The sequence below is a fragment of the Mus caroli genome, chromosome 9 (assembly GCF_900094665.2).
Source record: "Mus caroli chromosome 9, CAROLI_EIJ_v1.1, whole genome shotgun sequence".
Taxonomy (NCBI): Eukaryota; Metazoa; Chordata; class Mammalia; order Rodentia; family Muridae; genus Mus; species Mus caroli.
In genome coordinates, this window is record NC_034578.1 from 57,177,546 (window position 1) to 57,203,030 (window position 25,485).

General features: G+C 47.1%; 1 protein-coding gene across 1 annotated transcript in view; it reads right to left on the reverse strand.

Moving 5' to 3' along the window:
* The window catches only part of Thsd4 (thrombospondin type 1 domain containing 4), a 168,671-nt gene that overhangs the window by 13,759 nt on the left and 129,427 nt on the right, over positions 1-25,485 (reverse strand). The window contains exons 3-9 of the mRNA XM_021172602.2: positions 22,697-22,872; positions 19,716-19,812; positions 16,802-17,077; positions 9,761-9,890; positions 8,723-8,927; positions 7,879-8,052; positions 3,353-3,526 (exon numbers count right to left, since the gene is read on the reverse strand). Of these exons, the coding sequence (XP_021028261.1) occupies positions 3,353-3,526; positions 7,879-8,052; positions 8,723-8,927; positions 9,761-9,890; positions 16,802-17,077; positions 19,716-19,812; positions 22,697-22,872 (1,232 nt within the window). The remainder of the gene's footprint in view (positions 1-3,352; positions 3,527-7,878; positions 8,053-8,722; positions 8,928-9,760; positions 9,891-16,801; positions 17,078-19,715; positions 19,813-22,696; positions 22,873-25,485) is intronic.

The following is a 25,485-nucleotide window of genomic DNA, read 5'->3' on the forward strand; positions in this document are numbered from 1 at the left end:
AGGTGGATGCAGATGAAGGAGGAGACACTGACAACAACCTGTGTGAGGGCTGAGACAATGTAACCAACACCTGAGCCCTGCTGCAGCCATGTCTGTGTGACTGCATCAGCACCAAGGCTCAGAGAAGATTGGCCAGGGCCTGAGTCTCAGTGGGTTCTCAAGGACACGGTACACTCCAAAGAGAGATCCATTTTTATCTGTGGGTGACAGCAATCTGGGGGAGAGGTGGTGATGTTTTCAAGGGTGACAGCAGCCACACCACTTGGGGTACGCTCTATCTTTTCCACTTCACTACTGTATTTTTCCCCAGAGGGGCAGTGTTGTCACTGTTGAGCTGTCAGCCCCACAGCTGGCACAATGGCTCCCATCCCGTTCACGGTTCCATGTCTGCTGTGGGAATGTGGGCCACAGTGCAGCTTCTTGGCACATGGCCAGGGGGCAAAGGCATGGCAGGTAAAAAGATTAGTAAACACTGAGAGAGGAGTTCTGATTTTGACCAAGTGCCTCCCACTGCCAGCCATGGGTGACACCCTGTGAGACCTGTCTCCTACAACGCCTTCTGTGGTGGCTAACCTTGGCTGTCAACTTGACACACCTGGGGAGATGGCGCTTCAGTTAAGGAAGGGCTGCCATCAGATTGGCCTGTGGACATTTTCTTGAGTGTTAATTGATGTAGGGGGACAGAGCCCACCGTGGGAGGTACTATCTCTAGGCAGGTGGGTCTGGGCCATATAAGAAAGGAGGCTGACTCAGCCTGAGGGAGCCAGGAAGCAGGGTCCTTCTGAAGTTCCCTGCTTGAGCTCCTGCCCTGACATCCTTGTCCTTCCATGATGGACAGTGACCTTGAAAAGCGTCGGATGAAATGAACCCTCCTCCCCAGTTTGGTTTTGGTCCAAGTGTTTTCACACAGCAGCAGGAGAGCAAAGATACCTCCTAGCAGTCCAGGGAGACTGGCATTAGGCCTCTGTGATTGAGACAAGGAAACAGACTCAGGGAGATGAAATGTCCTCACCGAGTCAGGAATCCCCTGAGATTGGAACTGGGTTCAGTTATATCAGTGACCACCAGGATGGCCATGAGAGCAGCCCTGGAAATACTCTAACCCAGTCCTTTGACTCTTTGGAATTTTGCAGATTTTATCAATCAAAACAGTAGAAGTCTAAGGAAAAAAAAACATTTCCCCATACTGTCTACATAAGAACAATTCATTGAAATGGTTGAAATTATAAAATGTGGGGTGACCATGGAAGGAGTTACAGAGACAAAGTTCGGAGCTGAGACAGAAGGAAGGACTATCCAGAGACTGCCCCACCTGGGGATCCATCCCATATACAACCACCAAACCCAGACACTGTTGCATATGCCAGCAAGATATTACTGGCATGACCCTGATATAGCTGTCTCTTGTGAGGCTATGCCAGTGCCTGGCAGATACAGAAGTGGANGCTCACAGTCATCTATTGGATGGAACACAGGGCCCCTAATGAAGGAGCTAGAGAAAGCACCCAAGGAGCTAAAGGGGTCTGCAACCCTATAGGAGGAACAACAATATGAACTAACCAGTACCCCCCAGAGCTGTGCCTCTAGTTGCATCTGTAGCAGAGGATGGCCTAATCAGCCATCAATGGGAGGAGAGGCCCTTGGTTTTGCGAAGATCATATGCCCCAGTACAGGGGAATGCCAGGGCCAGGAAGTTGGAGTGGGTGGGTTGGGGAGCAGGGTGGGGGAAGGGTATAGGGGACTTTGGGGATAACATTTGAAATGTAAATGAAGAAAATAGCTAATAAAAATGTATTAAAAAGATGTGGGGTGACTGAGGAAGGACAACTGGTATGCTTTGCCTCCTGCCCTTTGCTGTCAACTTGCTTTTCAAAGGGTCTGTATCAGTTACAGAGGAAAGCAGGCCATTTTCATCAAGGTCTGTCTTTTAAGCTACTTTAAAAAATTCCTACGGAGCAAGTGTCTGAATACTGTGCAAATCATGACCTTCAGCCAAAGGCCTTGGAGAATCAGCCAGCCCTGGGAGCCAAGAACTCAAATCCAGGCAGGCAGTGGGGGTGGGTGGGGTAGGGGATGTGGCGGTGCAGTCACTGGGAAGGCTCTCTAGATTTTCCTCAGGGGTTCATATTCAATGCTGGAACAAGGAGGAAAAATCAGCCCGTCAATTTGTAAGTTACTTTGGTTTCTTTATTATCTTCTCTTTATAACATACACTTCCACCTTAAAAAAATTGTGGTGAGCTGGAGAGATGGCTCAGTGGTTAAGAACACTGGCTGCTCTTCCAGAGGTCCTGAGTTCAATTCCCAGCAACCACATAGTGGCTTAAGACCATTTATAAAGGTATCTGATGCCCTCTTCTGGCATGCATGTGTACACACAAACTAAGCACTCCTGTACAAGCAAACAAATACATATCTGTGTGTATGATGTATGTGTGCATATGTGTGCATGTGCGTGCATGTGTGTGAGTGTAGGCAAACATGGACCATGCTGCATGTCTGGAGGTCACAGCAAGCTTGCATATTGACTTTCACGTTCTACTTTGAGGCAGGGCCTCTTGCTGTTTGCTTTCGCAAACCTCCATGGACTCTTCTCACTCTCCCATCTCAGTTGAGACGTGCCGGGATTACAGATGTGTGCTGCTGTGTCTGGCTTTCACATGGCTTCTGGGGAATATGAACGCAGGCCCTTGAGCTTGTGGGACAAATGCTTTATCCATTGACCAATCTCTCAGGCCACCACCCCCAGATTTTTATTTTTATTTATTTGTTTTTCAAGACAGGGTTTCTCTGTGTAGCCTTGGCTGTCCTGGAACTCGATCTGTAGACCAGACTTTTCTTGAACTCAGATAGTTCCACCTGCCTCTGCCTCCTGAGGGAGGGGATTCAAGTTGTGAGCTACCATGCCTGGCCCCGTCTCCAGATTTTTAAACGGCAGTTTCTGACATTGTTGAGTACTAACAAACCAGCTAATGGCATTGATACAGCAGCAGCAGCAGCCACCTGCTGTATTTACTGTATGCTAGGCTATGCGCTCATTCCCTGAGGCACGGAGATTTGTTTTGCTCACGGATGTAGCTCACATGCTTAAGTGAGCACATAGTAGGTACACATTGAATCTTGTTGGCTGAGCAAGGTGCTTAAGCGAGCACACAGTAGGTGCACACTCAACCTTCTTGGCTGAACAAGGTGAGCACGCAGAAAGGGTGCCTGAATGATATACCAAGAACATAGCAGCTTTTCCTGATCACGGCAGGCAGCTAGTAGCATAGCCAGATTCAAAGCTGTCTTTTAACCCCTCTGCTATATTGCCTCTTCCAGGAAGACAGATGTACCCAGCTCTGGCTACGCACCTGACTCCAGCTGCCAGTGAACCACTCCACCTTGCCTGTGCAGGGCCCATTGTCACACGGCGTAGCCTCCGCTGGCCTGTTGTTCCCACAGCCTTCCAACGGCAGGCTGCTGACGTGGTTGGTCATGCACACCACTGAACGTGTCCTCACTCCTGCCCCACACTCCGCTGAGCACTGTGAGACAGAAGGAAGGCACATTAGCGGGGGCCCATGCAGGTTCTGGGGATACTTCCAAATGATGCCAAGGGCTCACTGACCTCTGGCGCTTTCTTCTATACATAGCTGACAACCTTTTCTCACACAGGACACTCTCCAGGATGGGAGTCTCCTCATCTATTACTTTTGTCTTCTAGGGTTTTAGTTACTCACAGACACACGTTTGTACGTGTTATGTGGGAAACTCTAGAAACAAACAATTCATCCATTTTAAGTGGTCCTGACTATCCCATTCTTCAAGAATTCCAGTTCCAGTATTCCACCCTGTATCCCATTCTGGATAGTCAGTGTTGCTGTAGTCCCATGACCACATGAGGGGCTCTGAGAGCACATGGCTCCCTCTTCCTGGATGTTTTCCCCTTCACCAGGAAACACCAGAAGCTTGAGGGCTGGGTTCCAGTGTCCTTCCTCTAAAGCACCCTTGCCTGCCCCTTTAACAAACTCTTTGTAGCCTCTGAAGTCATGTGGTTCTCTACCCACTCCCTCCCTTTGCTTTCCGAATTGTTTAAAATTTTTGTTTGTAAATACAGTGTGTAAGTATGTATATATGCTTGTGTGTGTGTACGCCCGCACGTGCGTGTGCATCTGGGGGCCTGAAGTTTATGTTGCTGTGCCCTCCTCAACTGCTCTCCACCTTATTTTTTTAAGTCAGGGGCTCTCACTGAACTGGACGCTCACTAATTTAGTCACAGTGGCTGACCAAGGAGCCTCAGGGATCCATCCATCCAATGTCAGATGGGGTAAGTGAATTCTTATCATTAGAGATGGGGAGTTGGTGGTGAGATGATCCTTTAACTAACCTTTCTCTCCTCACATCTCTGTCACTCCCACACTCACCTCCCTCGATGACCACTCTCCATCCTCTGATCCTTTCTCCACTATGTATCTTCCTCCTCACTGAAGGAGGGCACGAGCCCTCCAGACAAGCTCCCCTTCTGTGGTCTTCACAAATCACATAAAATATCAACATCAAATACAATCTACATGCGGTTCTCTAGTTAATCGTTTGTTAGTTCAAGTACAGGCTGAAGACGGAGACTATACAGGTAGAAGTAGTCCTGATCCTCTCTCTCCCCAGGTCACACACTGTCATAAAACTTTAGCTCTGTTTGTACTGTTGTGAGGATTCTGAGACACCGAGTCAACTCCTTGGGTTAAAAAGCCATTTGTTACAGTAGGCAGACTAATCCAGGCTGGAGACCACTCGTGTGGTCTGACGTTCACAAGTGTGTAACTCAAGACAAGGTATTTAATCTGGGCGTGGTGGCACATGCCTTTAACCCCAGCATTTGGGAGGCAGAGGCAGGCGAATTTCTGAGTTTGAGGCCAGCCTGGTCTACAGAGTGAGTTCCAGGACAGCCAGGGCTACACAGAGAAACCCTGTCTCGAAAAACCAAAACCAACCAACCAAACAAACAAAAGACAAGGCATTTAAAATCTCTTGTGAAGAATAAAAAGTAAAGTCATGACCATTAGAGAGGTGGCTCAGCGGTACTAGTGTTTGCTAGCGGGGCATGGTGGTGCTCACCTTTAATCCTAGCACCAGGTAGGCAGAGGCAGGCAGATCTCTGTGAATTTGAGGCCAGCTTGGTCTATCCAGTGAGTTCTACCTCAGCCTAGGCTACATAAAGAGACCCTGTATCAAAACAAGACAAACAAAACCCAAAAAGCAATAAAACCCTAAGGGCCAGCTGCTTCTGCAGAGGAACCAAGTTTGGTTCCAGCACCCACACTGAACAGATCACAACTGCATATATGTAACTCTAGAGTCATGGAATATGAAACGGTCTACTGTCATCTGTGGCCACCCATAAACATGGCACCCATACTCATACACATGCACACATGCATTCTTACATGTACACATAGCATCTTTACATATATACATACACATGGCATCTACACATATGCACATGGCATTTTTACACACACAGCATCCTTACACATACATATACACATACATATGACATCCTTACACATACACATGGCATACACACACACACACAGATAATAATTTAAAAAGCAAATGTTCAAAAAGTAAGCCAAATGTCGTTTTTGCTGTCTCAAGTTCTACAGATATTTCTCCCTACATAAGTTCCCCCTGCTGAAAGGACTTATTTAATCTTCTGCCTTCCACACTGAGGTATGTGCATCTGGGGCAAGCTGGTCTCCAAATCCCCATGGTCAATGATGGAGCCAGGTCCAGAGAGGGGACCAGGATGATGGGATTTGAAAGCTTCTCTATTACGCCATTGGCTGGGGGAAGCATGGACGATTTAGATTCGAAAGGAGCTTCTTGGGGCTTGGAATCCTGAGAAATGGGGGGAAATGGAGTGCTCTCCCCCCCCTCCCCCCCGCTACACAGCAGGGACTGAGCCACACATATCTGCTCTCCACTCCCTAGATGTGCTCTGGAAAGACTGGTCATGTCTGCTGAGGTAGGCAGAAAAAAGACAGCATCCCAGTCACACTTGGGGGCTGCAGAAACAGGCACACAAGGGATTCCCGAGCCTCTCCTGGTGAGCGTCACCTTGCATAAGGCTCTTATAACTATTCAACATTGGGTACCTTCCTCAGTTGCTTTCTGTCTTGTTTTTATTATTTATGCATTTTCATTTTGTGAGAAGAGTCTTATTATATAACCCTGGCTAGCTGGAAACTCACTGTATAGATCAGGGTATCCTGGAATTCCACAGAGATCCACCAGCTCTCCCTCCTGAGTGGTGGGATTAAAGGTGTGCACCACAGTGTCTGACTTTCAACTTTTTTTTTGTGTGTCAAGGTCTCCCACTGAACCGGGAGCTCCCAGGGTTCAGATAGGCTGGCTGACTAGTGACCTCTACCTCCCCTGAACTAATAGTACAGATGTTACCATCATGCCTGGCTTTTATATGGGTGCTGGGATCTGAACTTGGGTCCTCATACTTGAGCAGCAATCACCCACTAAGCCATCTCCTAAGTCCCTACATTTTTTTCCCAATCACAGTGACTAGATGCAAGATCCACCATTTCAACCACTCCTGAGTTTCCTCTTCCTTGCTTGCATGCATCTTTTCTATCCATTCCCAGAATCTGTCTTTCATTAGAAACTCTATTTCCATTTCTGGCAGATGAAGTCAATTGAGTGCTGGCTTCTCTTGCATACAGTAATGAGCAGAGTGATGACCAGCCGCATCTGCCTGTGAGTTTCCTTTCATAGCTCAGCCCTGAGGAGTGAGTGTCTACTATATTTCAGGCACAAAAATCTATCAAGTCATCTCCTAACCTTGGAATGCTGAGGAAAGGCAAGCTATTGTTTTTTTTCACACCCCCACCTTAACTGCAGAGACCCTTGGTCCTCATAGGAGTCTATAAACCTGAGTCTGTCTCTAGCCTTTTGTCAAAGATATTGTGGCAGCTGGTGGTCCTCAGAGCAAACCAGCTGCCATCTTTAACAGATCAGCTGAGCCTGCTTGTAAGGGCCAGTCACAGCTGGGGCTGTGGGATGGTGACATTTCTCAGAGATGGAGGACTTAGGGAGGGTGCATGGACTTTGGGTTTAGCTACTGGTGTGCACTTCTTCTCTAGCTTACACACGGCCTAGAAGGCCCTGAGAATATAGACAGGGGTGAGCAGGGAGGGTGGTAATTGTGGTGGTATAATTAGGAATGGCCCCCACATATATATTTGACTGTCGGATCATGGGGAGTATAATTAGCTGAGAGGGATTAGGAGGTGTGGCCTTCTTGGAGGAAGTGTGTCACTGGGGATGGGATTTGAGGTTTCAAATGTTTCAGTCTGGCCTAGTGTCTCTTCTTCCTGCGGCTCTGGATCTGGATCTAGAACTTTCAGCCTCTCCAGGACTGTCTGCCAGTGTGCTGCCTTGCTCCCCCACCATGATAACATTAGATTAAACCTCTGAAACTCTAAGCAAGCCCCCAACTAAATGCTGTCTTTTATAAAAGTTGCTATGGTCATGGTGTCTCTTCATAGCAATGGGACACCGACAAAGGCAGTAGCCAGAGAGGATCCATCCATAGATGCACACAGCCCTGGATGCAGCTATGGGGAAGTTACCATGCATTCACCCGGTGTTGCTGTGTTGGCATCGCCTACACTCCTGCAACAATCCCTTGCCCATGCTTGCAAGGGAGCCCAACAAACACTTTGGATTCCCAGGGTGGACTTTGGTTTGCCGTTGGAATCTTATGAGGACGAAGGAGACACTGTTGATGTCTCACTGGGGAGGGAATGGACTTTGAGATTCTGAGTTACAGTGTGTCCTCGAGTGGCTCAGGGGAATCCTGTGACACAGCCAGGGGCACACTCACCCTTTCACTCCACTCTGTGAGGAACCAGCTCTTCGCACAGGGCCCCATGTCACAGTTCTCGATGTCATTTGGCCGGAGCTTCATGTTGCACTCCTCGTCATGTACCACATCCCCAATGTTGCTCACACACTTCACATCTCGGGTCCGCTGCCCCACGCCACAGGGCACTGAGCACTAAAACACAGCAGGCTTTGGTGTCTTGTTCTCATTCTTGGTCACCTGACCCCCCACAGATAATGTGAGGAGGACCCGTGTGTTGTTGGGTCCACTGCAATTCCCAGGGGAGAAAGTGATCATGGGAAAACTCCCTGGCCTGTTCCTCTAAGAACCTTCTTGAATGGCATACCAGCCAGCTCTGGGCCTCAGCCTTTCCAGCTCCAGGGCAGATGCACAGCTAGAAGGCACTGGCTCTGACAGTAGTTGCTAACCTTTTCTTATTATATGTAAGTACACTGTAGCTGTCTTCAGACACTCCAGAAGATGGGAGTCAGATCTTGTTATGGATGGTTGTGAGCCACCATGTGGTTGCTGGGATTTGAACTCTGGACCTTCGGAAGAGCAGTTGGGTGCTTTTACCCACTGAGCCATCTCACCAGCTCCGCTAACCTTTTCTTAACATGTGGGAGACATAGGGCAGGTGAAGTCTGCAGACACAGGACTCACATAGGTTCACCCACGAGACTGGATATAGGCCATGCATACTAGCCTGAACTCCACTGAGCGTTGGCAGGAGCCGTGGGTGCTAACAGGCTACCCAGCAAACATTCCCCACCCTACCCAAGGGTTATGGATCACTGTTGTAGTAGGGAAGGATGGATATCGGAGGGAGGGGCAGGTCCTGTACCGAGGTCCAGTCGGTCCGAATCTGCCACTCGCTGCAGATCTTGAGCTGGCAGGTGCTGGTGGTCTCTGGCTTCTCCAGGTGCTGGCAGCGGTAGGGTTGCACCGTCAGGCTACGGTTGGCATACACCTGGCGGCACAGGACCTGGCGGTGCTGCATGCCCAGACCACAGGTCTTGCTGCACTCCGACCACTCCCCGATGTCCCAGCTGGCTCACGGAATGGGTTGGGAGTGGACAGAGAGGGGACATCGGTTAACACAATCACTGGGTGGGGGAGGAGCCCTTTTCCCGGAGCAGCGTCTAAAGGCCCTGTGATTGTAAGAGAGCCGGTTGGGCATGCTGTTTACCGTGACTAGACTGCCCAGATTCTTGCTGCACACAGTTATGGAAAGAGTGAGACGGCACAGTTGATTTCTATTTAGTGGTCAAAGCAGAATCTCTCAACGACACCTCCATATTAGCTTAATTTCCTTATAATGCTAACCCACTTGGGAGCTGAGAGATCTACAGCCACGGTGTCTTCTACTGCCTGTCATCTCATGGCCGATCTCAGCAATTAGTGAACGAAACATGATTAGACGTACAGCATGTATTTGGATAAAAATTACATTTTTTTTTAAATTCTAAGGATAAATCTTTGACCTTTTAGGACATGTCCTAATCCACCTAAGGCTGTCTCATTTATCATCCAACAGCCCATGGCCAGCCCCTCTCAGATATGCTTCCTGACTCCTCCATACCAAGTAGGCACCATCTGTATACTCAGCTCACATATAAGCTTCTTTACTGGGTTCTCACTCCTATGACCTCCTGCTTTCCTGGATGGGCTTCCTGGCTACGCCTGTTGCTTGTTTCAGACCACCAGTTCCTCTAGAAAGGCAGGCAGGCTTGCTGAGGGGCCTGTATCTTGCACACAGACCCAGTCAGTGTCTGCACATCACATTTGGATGGGGTTAAAAATCCAAATACATGCGTTACTAAGCTCTTATGACTGTCAGCCAGAAGGGACCTGGTGAGAGGTGACCGGGGAGGCCTCTTACAAGGCTGGGCAGGGGAAGAGGTTGCAGGGCTCCTCCTCTGGGGTCGGCTTCATGCTGGAGTCACAGTAGCTCTCGGGAACCTCCTCGTGTGTGTTTCTGTGCACGCAGCGGAAGATAGGGTACTGCGATCCTGTAATGACAAGGAAGATGGCTGAAGGCCGGCCCACACCCTGGGATGCTGGGCTGTGGTAAAGATGAGCAGCCGGTGAACCCATGGATATACGTATACACACATGCACATACATGTATGCGCACACACAAATGCACAGAGACAGTAAAAGAACTCACTAGTTAATGGGGTGTGCAGAGAGTGGGCACAAACAGAAACTTTCCCCCTACAGGGTCTGGCTGGAGATAGAGAAATAGCCACATGTGTCAGGGAAGGGGGCTATCCACCAACCTAGCACAGAATAAACGGGCCTGCTAGGCAGGTGCATACAAGGGGTTGAAGCAGAAGAGATTCAAGACTTACAGCAGAGCAGCTGCCTTTGTAACACATTTCCCACGACTCAACAGGGTCCCGATTCAGGGGCTCAGTCTTTTTTTTTTTTTTTTTTTTTAATTTATTTATTTTATGTATATGAGTACACTGTAACTGAACAGATGGTTGTGAGCCTTCATATGGTTGTTGGGAATTGAATTTTTAGGACCTCTGCTTGCTCCGGTCAATCAATTCTGCTCACTTTGGCCCTAAGATTTATTTATTATTATATAAGTACACCGTAGCTATCTTTAGACACGCCAGAAGAGGGTGTCAGATCTCATTATGGGTAGTTTTGAGTCACCATGTGGTTGATGGGATTTGAACTCAGGACCTTCGGAAGAGCAGTCAGTGCTCTTACCTGCTGAGTCACCTTGCCAGCCCAGGGGTGTGGTCTTTTTTAGCATCCACTTGTTTCCCATGAGGCAGAGCTTCCCTGGACAGGTCAGTTCTGGTTTAATCAGAGGTCTAAGCTTGTTGTACTTTTCCAGAAAGCTAGTAACTGTTTCATGTTTTTGTTTTGAATACACAGACTAGTTTCATTGCCTTAATAAGGACAAACTATTTTCTATAAAAAGCCAGTAAGGGTAATTTCTAGGTCTTAATTCAATTTTGCCTTTCTCTCTGCTGCCATCTGCTGGCAGAACTTGAGAGTTACTAGAGGCCATTATGAAACTAGGCCAACACACAACTCTTCCTAGGATGAGCATTTTCATTCATTTAAAACTATGCATATCTGTGCTTCTAACTGGTTAAACTCCCCCCTCCCCCAAGAGCTGTAACTCACCACAGTTTTAATTGTACCAGGCTAACTTTTTTCTTTTAAAGTTTCTTTAAGAAAACAACCTTTTTTTAAAAAATTAACTTTGTTCTTAGACAGTTTTATATACATACACAATGCGTTCAGATTTCTTACATTTCCTACCCCTGCTATCACCTGCTTCCTACAGGGAACCCACACCTGGTACTATAAATCTGGTTAAAAACCCACGGCTGAGGAGCTGTTGGCTCTAGGGGAACCCACGACTGTTGTAGTGATGGAAATCTCGTCTAGCTGCCTTGTAAACACTTGCGTTCACACCCATCTGCGACTCTCTGTGTTAGTCAGAGAAGTGTCCTTTCGCCCTGGATGGCAGCGGATGCTCAGACATACAGCTGGCAAGAGACTGAGAGTATGGGACAGTCCAGCACTCAGCTACAACTTTTAACACAAGTGCCTCATGTCATCCATCGTGGATACAGGGCAGGGATCCTTCAGGTTGGCCTCCTGCGACTCCCTGAGCCATAAATGTGACAGTCTGTGAGAGAGTTTTGCATCTGAAATAATCATTTGTTGAAACTACTGTGTCAGTAAATATGTACCTGTAGCTATAACCTAAGAGCATTATTTAATATGTTCCAATTAAGTCCAGCTGTTAACTGAGTTAAAACAGTTGTGACTATGAATTTAATAGCAAAAAAATAAATCCTGTTTTGGTATTAAATTTTGTTAAGCAGCACGCCTATCTCCCTTACAGAGGATATATTTTTGCTTAATATTTTTAAGATTGATTTATTTTTTATGTGTATGGGTATTTTGGCTGCATGCATGTCTTTTTGTGCAGTGGCCACAGCGGCTGGAAGAGAGGGTCAGTCCCCTGGAATTGGAATGACAGACTCTTGTCAGCAGCCATGTGGGTGCTGGAAATTGAACCTGGGATCCCCAGGAAGTTAAGCAGATAATGCTTTTAACTGCCGAACCATCTCTCCAGCTCCAGGAGATATTTTTAAATTAAATTCAACCAACATTAAGCACACCGTGCTAAGTTACAGCGATGACTAAGACCCAGTCCACAGCCTGCAGTGAACATTTGAAACTCAGCTATTAGAGGATTAGGGGAAGTTCTTAGGTAGCCTGTTCCTTTCCCTCTAGACCGTGTGAGTCTAACTTTCCCACTTACAGCTTTGCAGACTGAGAAGCTAAAGTAAGGTACCCCGACTGCTTGGCACCCACAGAAGGGGAAACCTAATACACACAGCACAGAGGATACAGGATACTGTAGGAATGCTCTGTGCCTGGAAAGATGGCTCTTGCTTGGGGTTGTCTGGCAGATGGCCACTGCCTGCCTCTCCTCCCATCTGACTGCTCTTACATGCACTGCGCATTGTCCATGGTCCAGCTCCATGGAAAGGTACCAAGCAGACGAAATGAGAGGCTCTTTGTCTGAGTCTGAGAAAATGTCAGCTTGATAACTTTTGCCTCTGGTGACTGCAATGGGTTTCTTTCTTTGGGTTAGCTTTAGTAGCTGCAGAAGGTGGTAGTGTCACTTAGCATGTCTCCTCCAGTGACTCCTCTGGTTGCCAACAAGCAAGGCCAGGGTGTAGGGGCAGATGCTGGCTGGGCTCAGGCAGCAGGATGAACTTGAAGATCAGTTGTCCAGGCTCACATCAAGGCAAACTGGTCAACACAGAAGCAGAAGCAGAACACATTGGAAACGGAAGCTGTGAGACACTATAAAGAGTTAGATAAAAGAAGTGTCAAGAAAAAAATTGAAAAAAGAAAGGGGAACTGCTGGAGAGATGGCTCAGCGGTTAAGAGCACTGACTGCTCTTCCAGAGGTCCTGAGTTTAATTCCAGCAACCTCATTGTGGCTCACAACTATCTGTAAAGGGATCCGATGACCTCTTCTGGTGTATCTGAAGACAGTGACAGTGTACTCACATACATAAAATGAATAAATTTAAAAAGAATAATCTTTAACAAAAAAGAAAGAAAAGAAAAAAATGAGTAACCGCAGACTTAGAAATACAGGAAGCAAGAGAGCCCCATCAGGAGGTTGGCAGAGGTCTGGGCATTTGTGAGGGATAGGTGCTGATCAATCCAGGACAGGGATCTGGGTTGTGTAGCCGAGGAGTACACAGTGGCGGCACACTTGTCACTTGTGCTGAGGGCTCAGTTTACCCACGTGCCTTGTGCACCTGCATTGCATTGCCCATGCCCTGTATGTCTGCTGCCACCGCTCTTAAGGGGACACAGGGTTCCAGGGGTGTCCCCCCTGTAGCCCAAGGGTGGCATGTGGTCAAAGGTAGCTATGAATGCCTCTCAAGACAAAAGTTGTAAACTTATTTAACGCCCCCCCCCCCAAAAAAAAAATTGAACTTGATTGTGAGGCTCATGAGCAGGAACTTTGTAGAGAGGACAATATTGGGGCACAGCGTCAAAGATTGGAAATGCTTGCTGGAGGGAGCCCAGGAGGTGTCCCACCATCTCCCGCTGTTTGTCACAGGGAGAGGAAGGGGAACTGTATCCAGTTATGCTTTATTTTCAAGGCACCCTTCAGAAGCTCTCTGGCTTCAGAGCCAGTGCCGTTTGCAGGGTAAAGAAGAAAATGGGACAGTGTCTCAGATGCCTAGAGCAGCAAATGCCAAGTGTGGCATGCACAGGCACACATGGGTGTGCATATGTACAGGGTACATATTTGAAATGGATCATGTGGATATTACATTTCATACTTCACATTCTGGTGTGTATGTGCGTGTGTTTGTGTGTGTGTGTGTGTGTGTGCGTGTGTGCGTGTGTACAGTATAAAAAGTAAAGACTGCCTTAGAAAAACATGATTTAATTTGGACATACAAATTTACATTCTTTGGACTGGAGAGATGGCTCAGCAGTTGAGAGTACTTCCATAAGATCTTGGTTCAGCTCCCACCATCGTCGTGGCAGCTAGGGGCAGGCTGAGGGCACTCTGACTCTGCGATGTTTCTCCATCACCTCTCTTACAGAACAGAGAGGGGCTTGCTGAATGACCACCTGGATGATCAGTTCTTCAGGCCATACCTCACTATATCCACAAATCAATATTGTGTGGTCTCTACACAGGGTGGGAAGAATCTTCTACACACATAATTTTGGATTGCAAACCACACAGTGGCAGTTTCCTCTGAGCTATCCGGGCGCCGCACCAATTCATAAGTGGCAGAAAAGCTGGAAAGGACTCTATTTGGATCTCAGGTTCCTTTGTCAATGCTGAGATACTCTGCTTATCTCTGTAATGCCTCGGATAAAATCTTATTAAAATGATTGTGGCCTTTTGGCAGAGTTATCGCTAGCTGTCTGGCTCTGTCAAGACACAATCTACAGGCATCTAATTCCCCCTTACAGATTTACAATAGAAGCCAGTTCAGCTGCTCTTCGGGCCACATCTTGGCTCGTGTAGTCTGAGCACAGCAAAATGGATGCAATAAGAGCTCATACGTCAATTCTCCAATTACCAGGCGGAATCAATCATTTCGGAATCATCAAGGCTTTGAGCATAAAGAATTCCAGCCACCCAGTCCTATCCTTCTACCCTCAAATAAAAACGAATCAAAGACTTAAATTCTAGCCCTAAAAGCCGTTAGACCAGTGCTCTTTTGAAAAAGATATCCTCAGATCCAAGACTTTCTTAGATCTGATCTCTCTCTGTCTCTGTCTTTCTGTATCTGTCTCTGTCTGTCTCTGTCTCTGTCTCTCTCTCTCTCTCTGTTCACATGTATGAACGTCAGAGGAAAACCTAGTGTGCTGGTGTTTGTTTTCTACTTTTTTTCAGACAGATTTTCCTTGTAGTTTCCTGCTGTGTAGGCCAGGGTAGGCAATTTGGGAGTTTTCACATCTCTGCCTCCCATCTATCTGAAGGGAGCTGAGGATTATAGAGGCTTATGCTCCACATTCAACTTTTATTATGTGGGTTTTGGGATTTGAACTCGGGTCCTCATGCTTGCACAGCAAGTGTTCTTGCACACTGAGCCACCTCCCCAACCCAGATTCAAGTCTCTTGAAGAGAAAAAAGACTACCAACAAAACAAACCAACCAAACACAAAACTCAACTAATCATCAAATCAATGCCTCTCTCATGTGGATTTCCAGGTTTTGGGAAGCTTGGAGTGGGGCACAGCTTTTGTTTCTATAGTAACATCTCCTCAGAGAACAACTGTCTCAGGGCAACAACAGAATCTGATGCCCTCAGCCTATATAGGGAGAAGATTATAACTATGTCTCAGCGGTTAAGAGCATTGCCTATTCTTCCAGAGGTCCTGAGTTCAATTCCCAGCAACCACATAGTGGCTCACAACCATCTGTAATGAGATCTGGTGCCCTCTTCTGGTGTGGCTGAAGACAGCTACAGTGTCTCATATACATAAAATAAATAAATCTTATGACTGTAGTTCATGGGTGCTTCCTTGTAAAGAGGACCATAAGTCACCTTGGAACAGAGGCAGAGTCAACTTGCAGACCATGGGGCAGAGCAGTCACACAGGGTTTCCAGAAACTGATTTCCCTATCTTTCCTGACTCTGGAGTTGCCAAGGGAAGGGCGCTGGGTCTGTGTTACAGTCTAGACCTGATGTGGACCTCTTCACGAATGCCACCCTTGATAATAAACCTGCAGTCATGCTTTGCTTTGAGCCTATCAAAATGCCATTTTATCTAAATTCACCAAAATGCCACCCTTCTCCTCAGTCCTATACCGTCTGCCTTTTCCTTGGAGAGAGGTTGTATGTGCATACACATGGGCACAATGGCTCTCTTCTTGCAACAGTTAATAGATGTGACATTGTTAGGGCAGGGGCTTTTCTCTGGTGGTCCTGGCTGACTGAGCTAGAACACTGGATGAACCTCGGTTAACATTTTTATCAAGAGAGTAGGAAAGGGAGGGGAGGAAGATGAAAGCTTGCAGTGAAACGCTAAGACCCCAGGTGTATTGTTCCCCTGAAACCTTTAGGTCATGGCATTCACACCAGCCATCTATAAACCTGATTTCTCAATTTTTTAGACTCTGGAGCCTGCATACACATTCCCTGATTATTGACTACAGTATAGCCACAGGGAAAGCTCAACTCAGAAGATCTATGCTAGCTGTTTTGTTGTTGTTTTGCTTTGGTTTTTTTGAGACAAGGTTTCTCTTAGCTGTCCTGGAACTCACTCTGTAGACCAGGCTGGCCTCAAACTCAGAGATCCATGCACCCCCAACGCCTGGCTCTGTATTTTTTTTTTAATTGCCCGTCTTTGTTGAGTAGCTTCTGAGACACAACCTTGGGGCACAGTAACACTCTGCTTGAGTGTGTCCTATGCTTGAGATCTTCAGTCACGAAGACCTAGTGTGACAGTGAATGTCGTCTGTTTCTGTGTGCTTGATGCCCTGGTTTACTATGTCAGTGTGACCTCTGAGGTGCTAGCGTGAGGCCTGGGAATGCTTTTGTAAACACCTGTGCATCAAAGCTTGGATGAGCACGTCTGGCTGGCAGTCTTTGGTGTGAACATATCATTGCTGGAAGGGAGCCCTGGAAGCTGGGTTTCCTGGACTTGGTCCATGTGTCTACTTGCTCATTCAAATCTGTATCCTATCACTGTGATAAAGGGGGTGGGGGCACAGATTTTCTGAATCCCACTACTGGATGAGCCTGTGGGTTATCTTGGGAACCTGTCAGCCAGTCTGTTACATGAACAAACCATCTCACAGGTGGTTCAAGTTGGTGAGGGGCTGCCTCATTTGCTGGGCCCTCCTTTATCTGCCTGGCTTGGAATTCCTACGCAGGCTTACCTTTCCCACAGGTGGTGGAGCACTCTGTTGTCCCCAGCTGCTTCCAGTTGTGGTCCCGGCTTCGCCTTGGGGGCTGTGGTGCTGGGGGTACCAAGTTGTCTGGTCGGTGGGAAGGGAATCTCTCCGGATGCCTGACTGGGAAGGTCTGCGTGGATTCTGACGTGAATACCTCAGGGGCCTCGACTTGTGAGTCTTCCTTTTCCTGGTTCTTCTCCCTCTCTTCTCTGTCCTCCTGGCCTCTGTCTTCCTCTTCCAGCTGCCCATTGAAAGGTTCTCCTAGGAGAGGCAGCACACGTACAGAAGTGAGATGTCTTTGCATACTGAGTTGAAAAAGTGTGCAAACGGGTCCTGCCACTGGACAGGATGCAGTAGACGCTCATTTGAATAGCAGTGATATTTTAAAAAAGGAAATAGTCATCTCTCTCATATTTAAAACATTATTAAAAATCAGTAATAAGGGGCTGGAGATATGGCTCATTGGTTGAGAGCGCTGACCACTTTTGTAGAACACCCGGATGTAATTCCCAGACCCATACGGTGGCTCCCAAACATCTATAACTCCAGTCCCAGGAAATGCAACACCCGCTTCTGGCTTCCTGGGGTGACACATGTGACACACAATGAGATACTCATACATATAAAAAAAAATCTAAAAAAATCAGCAAGGAACTGTCAAAGGCCACAGGAAGATGCCACCCCCAACAAACATACAAACAAGCCAAAAGCATACACTCCCAGCTTCACTCATAATGAACATATCACCAATGCAGACACAGACCAGGAGACTCTCAACTCTTTTTTACCTTATGATAAGAGTTAGAGAGTTTGGAAGCTCATGTCTCTGAGTCCTCTGGTGAAGCTGACATCCACTTCTTTCAGTATGTGTGATCTTATACACAGACGCCAGCTTTTGGCGAGCAGACTGGCACCAGCACTCTAAATTTTAAATGCACACCCTCTTTGACCTACTTATGCTGTTTCAAGAATAGTTATCCTATACACGGTCTCATTCTTTTACTTAAAGCTGCACATAAAAATGTGGTTACTAAAATATCCTATGCCATAGCAAGACAACAGGCTTCAATGTGTAGTGACAGTAAAAATTAAATGACATCATAGCACAACTATGAAGTGGAACAAAAAAGGATGCAGCATATAGATGCTCTAACTCAGCAGCATGACTGGTGTGTTGTTTGCTGAACAACAATGCATAGACTTGGCTTTGTGCACACACGGACACACACGTGTGCAGAGAGATGCGGCAGGCCACTTTTGAGCTATGGGGTCTCTCTGTTTTTGTTTCTCTTCAAGTCTGAAAGATAGCTATGCTCCTGGATTTTCTTGCTTGCTTTCATTTTAACAGATGATGAAAGCTGTCTGGTTTGAGGGGGGACCCTCAGGAAGGATAAAGCAGAGTTCCCACAAACATCAGTCGTGGGCAGGGCAAGGGCACAACAGAGAAGGCCTACTTAGACATCGACTTCCAATGGCCTGAGGCTTTGCATTTTCTGAGCACTAAGGGCCCCAGCATGGACCACACAATGTCCTAGGAACCTTACCACGTCTGGGGTGAGATTGGGGGGTCAACTCAGTCTCACCCTCTATTTTTGCCCTCAGCAGAAGCTGGAAGGTTCCATGAGGCTGCTCCTGTGGGCATGTCAGCAGAGTCAGTGCAGAGAGACAGGACCCACACATCGCTTTAGCTCCTTGCAGATCCCAGGGCCTTTCCCTAAGCTTGCTGGGAGCATGCATGCACTCGGACACCCACCCATCAGGTGTCTGCAGCCTCTGGGTTGACGGAGACGGAATGTTCTGCCAGCTTCAGAAGTGCGTAATGTTCAGGTTGGTTTTGAACTAACTGCAAGCAGTGATATTTGATATGTAGACAAATGCTCAAAGTATCAGCAGAAATGCTTATTATTATTTTTTTTAATAGAAAGGGGTTGAGGCAGAGTCATCGCACTGGTAAGGGACATTCTGTCTGGGAGGAAAAGGGAATTAAAAGCTGATACTTTTTTTGTTTTGTTGTGTTTTGTTTTAATTTGTGTTATTTTACTTTTTTTTCTCTGCATGTGTATATGTGTCCATATGTACAAACCTGTTTACATGTATGTGAATGCACACGAGTTAGAGTGCACGTACACATGTATGTGGAGGTTAGGTTGGTATCAAGAGTCTTCCTAGATTGCTCTCTATCGACTTTAAGGCAGGATCTCTCAGCTGAACCCAGAATGCACTGCTGCAGCCACTGTAGCCAGCCTGCCTGCCCGCCCTGGGATCCTCTGCCCTGGCTGTCTGAGCACTGGAACTGCAGGTGGGCTGCTGTGCCCATCTGGCATAAGTTGATTCTGAGCTCTGAACTCTGGTCCTTTCCTCACTGGGTACACAGTCCTGATGCTATTTTTGGAGCAGTTTTAGATGGGCAGGAAAGACTCATCAGGTTGGCTTTGGGGGTGGAGGAAGGGGTCAGAAGCCATGGAGGCTGAGGCTTCTAGCAGCTGAGACCAGAGAGAAATGGATGCTGCTTGGAGCACCTTGGTCTTGACCTCATGAAACCCTCTTGAGACCGCTGACCTTTAGAACTCTAAGACCGCTACCTTCATCTTGTTCTAAGCTACTGGTTGGAAGGTCATTTGCTACAGCAGCAACGGGAAGACAACGTAATCATCTCAAATGTGGGATCAGCATGTCTATCTGTGGCTTAGCATCAAGTGAATGAAAATAGCCCATCAGTGAGGCTTAAATGGAGAAACATGTTCTGATACCAAGTCCGCTGACTTGAAATATGTGCCCACAGGTTTTCTCTGCATTGTTCAGGACACAGAGGGCAGGGGCACAAGAAGAGAGAGAGAGAGAAAGAGAGCTTTAAGAAAAAGTGACCCAGCACGTTTGGTGGCAAACCAAGGGGCTTTACCTGGTCTCCTGTGTGGTGGCACCTGTGGGCTGATGGCGTTGTTCCTCATGATCACATACTCATAGTGGACTCCTGGGTTGGGCTGCTGGTGTATCATCTGAGGACACAAAGTCTATGTTACCACAGCCTGCATGCACACATTCCTTTCTGGATGGCTTTGGTCTCAATAACGTAAGTAGTACTGTAATTAAATGTCCAAGTTCGCATCTAGTTGTAGCAATAAACCAATGGCATCCTTAGAGGTTACTTCCAGTGGCTTCTTGTAAGTTGCTCTCGAAGAATTAAAGACTTCATGTGCATACAGATCAGAAGAAAAGCGGGCAAATTGTCAAGATTTTATGAAGATAAAAGTTAAGGTTTTATAAAGTCCAAATTGGACAGTATCTACAGCAGGCGATCCATACTCAGCCAGAGCTTGGGTCAGTGGCCTTGAAAATGTTCCGAGACCTTCACACTGCAGAGGAACCTGTTTGAGTACTAGGTGGTGGCAAAATCAAGCAAACAAGGACCAGCTCTCCTGAGCAGGGCTAGCCTAGAACAGTAAGGGTCCTTTAATGTTGTCCTTTAACGTCCTCGACTAGGCCACTAAGGCTCGCTGGCTCAAGTCGGCCCCAGTCCTCAATCCTCTCCCTGTCGGCTGCATGGTCTCATTCATTTTCACCCACAGGAAGCCCCTGAACTATAATGAAATAGAGTAGAAAAACAAAACCCAGGCCAACAAACCAAACCAAACCAACAACATAAACCCCAAACAAACAAAACATACACACACACACACACACACACACACACAATCGAAACAAAATAACCCCTCCAAAACAAAAATAAAACAAAAAACAAACCAAGACAAAACTCTAAAATAACACACAAAAAAACAAATGAGCAACAACAAAATCCAAAACAAAACAAAACAACAACAATAACACTTATAAAAGTGTAAGGCTACCTGGGTTATATTCTTTGAGGAAACAATGATAAACACAAGCAAACAAGTAAGCAAACAATCAAAATTCCAAGTAGGCAGGATGGCAAGCCGGAAGCTAGTTGGGCTGCAGAGAACTGGGACGGAGGCACAAGAAGACTGAGCAAGGCCAACAGAGATATCCCAGTCTACCAGCTCGTCCTGTGCTCACAGCTATTATAGGAGAAGGCACAGTGATGGCAGATTGGAGCAACAGCACCCCCAAATCTACAATTTAATTGGGAGCCAAGCAAGGGGACACAGTCTTGTTGGTATTTCCACTCTGTAAAGTGGTTCTTGCCGACCAGGTAGGCAACCCAGAGTCAGTCTCTAGACCTCTTGTTTGACTTTCCTCATGAGGAGGACTGAGGAGAATCCTGACTGGCTTTTGAGGGCTCATAGCCCTGCACTCACCCATGAGTCACACCTGGATCTCCCACTTATGCCACCCCACCTCTTGCCCTCTTCCCATTCATGATGTGTTTCTTCCCTATCACTCACCCAGAGGCAGGCAGATGTGAGAGGCACAGAGACTCCTCACACCACAAGCCAAGATCAACTCACTGGTGCTGCATGAACTGGGTGCTGAGCATGGGACCCCCAAGGGACACTGCTGTGTGACTACAGACCCTTGCTGTCCACCCCAGCCCTCTCAGTCCCTTCTGTACAAACTCTGTTTCCCCTTCTGCCCTTCCCTGTACCTCTTTTCTGTGAGGAAGTGTACTAGATTCTGCCACTGAACGCCTTATGCTGTTTATGGGGTTATTGTTGGCCGCCTCTCCTAGACCACCCAGAGGAGGCAGTTCACAGGCAAAGCCTTCACCTCTGATGCCATTCAAAGTTACCCAGAGTCAACCAACCAATGGATGACTCACAAAAAACACCCCGAATGAACTAAAACAAGGCTTCTTTTGTAACTTCCAGCCTACTATCCCTCAAGAGGAACAGACCAGAACTCTAGAGCTGTAGACACTATTTCTAAAGCTCTGACACAGCAAATATTAGAGACCACTGTGGCTCTGGGGACAGTTGGAATAATACATTAATATTTATTAATAATAAATATCTGTGTATTTATTTTAAACCTTTGTTTCTTGATATTCTTTAGTTCTGCATCTTTTTAGAAGACTGGATTCTAGTGGCTTAGTGTGGGTGCACACGTGCATGTGTGCTTGTTGTGGTCAGAGGTCAACCGTGGGTGTCGGACCAACCATGCTGTTTGAGATAAGGTCTCTCACTGGGACCTGGGGCTCTCTTATTAGGCTAGGCTGGCCGGCCATCGAGTCCCATGGATCCTCCTGTCTCTGTTCCCATAGTTCTGGGATTATAGATATGTGTCACCACAACCACCTTTCACGTGGTGTTGAGGCTGGAACACAGGTTCTCATGCTTGCAAGACTTTATAGACTGAGTGCCTCAGGCCCCTCTAGTAGTTTCTTTTTTAAAAGACCATTAAAAACAACTCTTGGCCAACTGAATATTCTGGCTTCAAGTAAAGTAACTGTAGCCTTGTGTGTGTGACTCAGGGAACTTGGACTGTAGCTAAAGCGTCACCGTCCCATCTGGGGTCATCTGGAGTGTTCCTTCTCCATTTGCCTTGACGGGGCTGAGAGGGTTGAGCCCATGGGCTGCCTTGCACTTGGCATTTTCTTTCTCTTGCCATAAAAGAAAACATGCCAAATTAGCATTGGGAGGAAAGAGCCTGGAGGGGCTCCAGGCCTCATGAAACAGGGGATTTGTTTGCCTCTGATTGGGTTCAACGAGTAAAATTGGTTTTACTGGGTCCATAAACTCCGAGGGTAATAAAGCACCTGGTAGAGTTTATGGTTTCTGTGAGCCTCATACATTCAGGGGTAAATGTCAAAGACCAATGCCAAGCACTGGAAGGAGTCCCTCAAACAGGCTTCACTCAAATGATTTTATCGAGCCTGGGCAAAGATGTTTTGCTTATTCAAAGTATATTCCTTGGAAGCAACAGAAGCCCAAACTCAGAGGGCACCCCCAGTACCCCCAAACTCACATAGACATCCAGGATCTCATTAGTGGGACCTTCAGCCAGAAAGGACTCCCCAGCAGTGCTGGAGATCTCGTTCGGTCGTTTGTAGGTGAACATTGTCCCTCCGCCCTCGTACTTCCCGGGGCGATCGATTGCCCAGTTCCCATTGATGATGGAGCGGCCAGAGCGACTTCGCAAGGCTGTGGAGACAAGTGAACCAGTTTCTCTGGTAAGCTCAGGTGTGCATAAGGAAGGTAACCCAAGTCACCCAGCTAATGGCCCCGGGGCACTCATGGTTTGGAAGCATACCACCTCTGGCTTGACTATTCCCTCACCTCAACCATTCCCTTCCCTGTGAACTTGGAAGAAAAATGAAGGATGGGTGGGAGTGGCTGAAGGAGGAAAGGATGCAAAACAGAGGAGGAAGCCAGCAGGGGAAGAATAAGGCATGGGAAAACTAATTTATGCTGTGCGTCATTACTGAGGTGAGGGGCTTCTACACCCCAGCCCACATGCTAGTTTTGGCCAAGTTCAGCTCTTGTAGTGTTTTTGTTTGCGTTTTTGTTTTGTTTTTTAATATAATGAAGCATAAATTTGAGAACTGGGAGACATTGCATAAAATTTTGAGTCTTGGCTTTTCTTATAAAATAGGAAGGCATGTTAGCATTGGCGCAACATTATCTCAGGGCCTCAGACAACAGTAGCTCAAAGGAATGCCTTTTTTTCTTTTTTCCACTAATCAATCAATGAATTAACTTTACATCCCAATCACTGGCACACCTTTCTTCCTGGTTCCTCCCTTACAAGTCTTCTCCTTCTCCTCTGAGAACGGGGAGGCTCCATTGGGCCCTCCACGCCCAACTGGCACATCAGGTCTCTGCAGGACTAGGCACATCCTCTCCAACTGAGGCCAGGCAAGGGAGCACAGTTGGGGAAATGGGATTCACAGGCAGGCAACAGATTTAGGGACAGTCCCTGCCAGTTGTTGGGGGACTTGCATGAAGACTGAGCTGTGCATCTGCTACATATGTGCAGAGAGCCTAGGTCCAGCCTGTGTATGTTCTTTGTTGGTGGTTCAGACTTTGGGAGCCCCCAAGGGGGGCACCTCTTTCTTATAGGAGACTTGTAAGCTCTGATCAGTTCCTGTTCCCACCCATCGCCCATTCCTCAACAGTGAGGTGAGTCTCACTGATGAATCTAGATCTTTACAACAGTCTTACGGTTTGCTTTCTCCTTACAGGATAGCATTAATTCCTTTGGATAGCTCTGTGTGTGTGTGTGTATGTGTGTAAGCTTGGAGGCTGATGCCAGAACTCCCCCTCAATCATTTTCAATCTTGTTGTCTGCTTACTGAGGCAGGGTCTCCTGTCTTTGGATATGACTAGTGTGGCTGGCTTGTTCTTCGGCTCCCATCTCCACAGACTGTTTTTTACTATAGGTGGGCTTCTATTTCCACCCAGAATTTCTCTGAGTCCTGAAGATCTAAACTCTGGTCCTCATGCCTGTATGGAAAGTGTCTTAATCAATGGGCCACCTCCCCAGCCTCTGTGGGCTTTGGAGCCTGTGGGCTGTGTTGGAGACTTCTGTGGGTGCTGTCAGGTGTAATCCTCGCCATGTTGCTAGGCAGCTGTTCCTAGCCTCAATTTTCAGGCACTCTAAGTTGTGGTTTGAATGTGGTGTTCATCACAGACTTATGTACTGAACATTTGGACTCCAGATGGTACTGTTTGGGAAGGTTTTAGAACCTTTAGTAGGTGGAGCCTTACTGGAGGAAGTAGGTCACTGTGGGCCTTGAGGACAAGAAGGTAGGAGGAGATATATTAAAGACTGTCCCCAGTTAGTGGTGGGGGGCTGGGTATCGTCAAGATTCAGGACTCATGTGTGGAACTGTCAAAGAACAAGTAAAGAGGTATTCTAAAAACAAATAAAACAGATGTTTAAAAAAAGAGACAAGTCCACATTTTAAATGTCACAAACATAGTGGAACTTCATATCTTTGTGCCTTTACTTTACAGAATAAATCAGTTTAACCTTTTAAAACTCCATTACGAGCCAGGCAGTGGTGGTGCACACCTTTAATCCCAGCACTTGGGAGGCAGAGGCAGGCGATTTCTGAGTTCGAAGCCAGCCTGTGGTCTACAAAAAAGTGAGTTCCAGGACAGCCAGGGCTATACAGAGAAACCCTGTCTCGAAAAGCCAAACAAACAAACAAACAAACAAATAAAAACTCCATAATGGAAAATTTAGCTATAAACAAAATTAGACAGGACAGTGTAACACCCACTCCAATTATCCATCACCCAGGTCCAATAAGGGTGACATTCATGGACTATCTTACATATCTATAGCTGGCTTTCTCAGAGACTAGGCCGTCATAGCTAGAAGGTTCCCGAAGGGACAGAAGAGACTCCATACTTAGGCATTGCCCCCTGCACACTGAAGTCTGACTGGAGTAGGCAGAAATTAAGGAAGAGTAGGTTCAGCATCTTAAAATGTTATTCTCAGAGGTAGAGGAGATGGACAGCTTGTTGGTGGATCTAGAGAGCTTACAAGGCATGCAAGAAGACCCAAGTTCTAACCCCAACACTACATAAAATGGTGTGGGTGGCTCATGCCTGTAATCCCTGCACTTGGGAGCAGACAGAAGAGGATCCGAATTTCAAAGTCATCCTTGGTCATCTGGTGAATTTGAGGCCAGTGTGGACTATTTAAGACCCTATCTCAGCCGGGCGTGGTGGCGCACGCCTTTAATCCCAGCACTCGGGAGGCAGAGGCAGGCGGATTTCTGAGTTCGAGGCCAGCCTGGTCTACAA